Source organism: Plectropomus leopardus, unplaced genomic scaffold (genome assembly GCF_008729295.1).
Source record: "Plectropomus leopardus isolate mb unplaced genomic scaffold, YSFRI_Pleo_2.0 unplaced_scaffold19874, whole genome shotgun sequence".
Taxonomy (NCBI): domain Eukaryota; kingdom Metazoa; phylum Chordata; class Actinopteri; order Perciformes; family Serranidae; genus Plectropomus; species Plectropomus leopardus.
The window spans coordinates 1-3,203 of NW_024621467.1; the positions used below are offsets into that span (position 1 = coordinate 1).

The 3,203-nt window shown below is 37.1% G+C and overlaps 1 protein-coding gene across 1 annotated transcript; it reads left to right on the forward strand.

The window, feature by feature from the left end:
* Positions 1-186: 186 nt before the first annotated feature.
* LOC121965404 (cullin-associated NEDD8-dissociated protein 1-like) lies at positions 187-2,128 on the forward strand (the record flags this gene model as incomplete). The annotated part of the gene is made up of 3 exons (XM_042515552.1): positions 187-356; positions 438-602; positions 2,021-2,128. Coding segments are annotated over 3 exons (443 nt in total), but the record flags the coding sequence as incomplete, so codon positions are not given.
* Between the last annotated feature and the right edge of the window lie 1,075 nt (positions 2,129-3,203).

The window sequence follows — 3,203 nt, forward strand, 5'->3', positions numbered from 1 at the left end:
TTTTTTTTCCCTTCCAATTATTTAGTCTTTTTTCTGCCAATTTTTGGGTCAGTTCTTCCTAAGTTGCTCATTGCCCCTTTCCCATGTTTTTGAAAGAAATAAAGCCAATTTGCTCACGTTTCAAGGGGTTAAATTAATCTGTCTATTCGACAGCAATGATCTCATCAAATCATTTCTGTTTGGCAGGCGACTTCCTGAAGACGCTGCAGGACAACGACATCAATGTGCGGCGAGTCGCTTTAGTGATGTTTAACTCTGCGGCTCACAACAAACCATCTCTGATCCGAGGTCTCCTAGCAACAGTGCTGCCTCACCTCTACAAGGAGACCCAGATCAGGAAGGACCTCATCCGAGAAGTGGGTCGGCACGATGGAAACTTTTATGTCTGACATTCATGACTTCGTGTGCAGATGCTTAATTCTGTGTGTGTACTTCAGGTGGAGATGGGTCCATTCAAACACACTGTGGACGACGGTCTGGATGTGCGTAAAGCAGCGTTTGAGTGCATGTACACTCTGCTGGACAGCTGCCTGGAGGCGCTGGACGTCCTGCAGTTCCTGGATCATGTGGAGGAAGGACTCAAAGATCACTATGATATCAGGGTGGGTGGAAAAACAAAAGAAAAATAAATTAATGGAAGACTGCATCATAAGAATTGTACTAAAGTACAATTTTGAGGTGTTTTCTGTTTGATGCTCATTTATATTTCCAGTCTACTTCATTTCAAAAGATATTATTGTGCTTTACTCATCTGCAATTATCTGATATCTTAAATAAGTTTGCACATTTCCACTTTGAGCCATGTTGTAAGATTTAGGGGGATTCGGTGCCACGTAGAAGTGAGGATTGTAGATTGCAACCAGCTGAAACTTCTTCAAAAATGCAAGAAAAGGAGCGCTTCCTGGACTCAAAAGTCAGTCCGTTCGAGGACCTCTTTGGGTGGGGATATACTGGGATAAATAGTCAAAAATAAAACTCCAAGGCACTCTCTTGAAATGTTAAAATGCCTTTCTCTCTACAGCATGGTCATGATGAACCTTTAAAACACTCCTACGTGTTTCCGGGTGCAAGTCTCTGTCAGGGAGTCAAACAGATCTCGGGACAACAAAAGGTCCTTTTATATTGGTTGAACACAAACAGGAAATTTACACCAGTATCTGGAAAGAGTGTAGGTGTTTACATATTCCAACAGATGGCATCATTCAGGTCCGTAATACTCATAAATAGTAAATATAGCAAAAAACAGAGTTTTTACCATGGCTGAATTATCCACATTATCTCTTGCTCTCCAAAACACACAGACTAGGTAATCTAAAATGAGAAAAAACACTGAATAATGCAGTTTCACGTAAAAAAAAACCAACAACTGTTTTTTGTACATAGTGTTTAGTTTGTCTCTTCTGGGATACTGTAGAAATATGGTAGTGTAACACTGCGATCTCTGCAGACGAGGACTCGCTCTCCATGTAGATATAAACATCTCATTCTAAGTTAGCGAAAACACAATTCTTATTTTCAGGTGTATTACACACGAAAGAAAACACACTAGTTATATTATATCCCAGTTCTTCCAAAATGCCCCCCTAAATCCTGCACACTGGATCCTGAACTTAAATTTTGAATGCTGGAGATTGAATAGATTAACTTTTGTATTGTTACTTTACTTAAGTAAAAGATCTGAATGATTCTTCCATCACTGGTTAAAATTTTCAACATGCATCATGTTATTTTCCAAAGTTTAGGGGAAAGTTGACAATGTTACCAAAACATCTGCCATTTTTTTTGGTTAAGAAATTAGAAGCAAAAACCAATTAAGCAAGTGGTGCATTGTTCCAGTGAGATGCAGGAAGAGTTCATGTTGATGTCTGAGTGAAGAAGAAAACTGTCAATAATCTACTGCAGGCATAAATGCTTACTGAAGCCATTGCTCTAAATGACAATATTAGTGTCATTTGTTTTCTTGACTCTACTCTCCCACTTTTTTTGTGTGTGTGTTTGTGTGTTTTTGTGTGTGCTGCAGATGCTGACCTTCCTGATGTTAGCCAGACTGGCCTCTCTGTGTCCTGCAGCTGTTCTCCAAAGACTGGACAGACTGATCGAGCCACTGAAAGCTACCTGCACCACCAAGGTATCAGCTCTCTTTAGAGTCAGCGATTCACGTTATGATTGACATTTTTGTTATTTTTGTCCTCCTACTCGCATATGGCTATTTGTCTGATAACGTAATGCACATGCATGAAGTGCAGCTGTGATGTTACTGTTATCACCCGATCCGCGTTTCTAGTTTAAACAGAGACAGAAGGGGTGGCGTTGTCAAAAGTTTTTGCCCCTAAAACTATAATAACAAATCGTACGAAGTTTAAACTGAAATTTAACATACTGGCACTAGCGCTGTGCAATATGACAAAATATATTGTCTGATGATTTTAAAAAAAGTCTATTCTTCAATATTCTGCAATATTGTTTATTAATTTTACATCATCTGATAACGCGTGTGCACGTGTCTACACAATGCACGGCTCCAAAACAAACATGAAGGAGCTGGAAAGTGACACTTTTCTATTCTGTTCCTTTATGTAACATGATAACAGTATTTTCTCAAATTTTATTATAATAGTAGTATATGTTACTTTATTTTATGGAAGTAGCCACTTTGTAACTGTCCTTCATTTAATAATTTCTCCTTTTGCAATTTACAGTAGTTTAGGGAGATGTGAAAAAAAATTATATATGTATATGTATAGTCTAAAAATATCGTAATATTATTTTAAAGCCATATCTGATACTTAACTTGAGTATTTTGACTGTATGCTACTTTATACTTGTATAAGATTTATACTTTTTGCTGCACTACATTTACACTTACAATTACTTTTTACAGTAAAATACATTTATGTTTATGTCAGCGTGCAGTAAAATAGGCTTAGTACTAATCCACCCAGTAGTGCTCTAACTTAATTGGCTCCACATTGACAAACTACAAAATTGAAACAATTACACATGTATTTTATTAGTATTTGTAGATCATGGTGATTGTACTTTTACTCAAGTAAAGGATCTGAGTACTTCTTTCACCACTGCTTAAATGCTCACTATTTACATATTTCAGTTAAACGTCGATGGAAACGATTCTGACAATGTCATAATAACTGATAAAAGTGAAGCCCAGAACTATTTGTATTTTGTCTTTTTTATATAATATA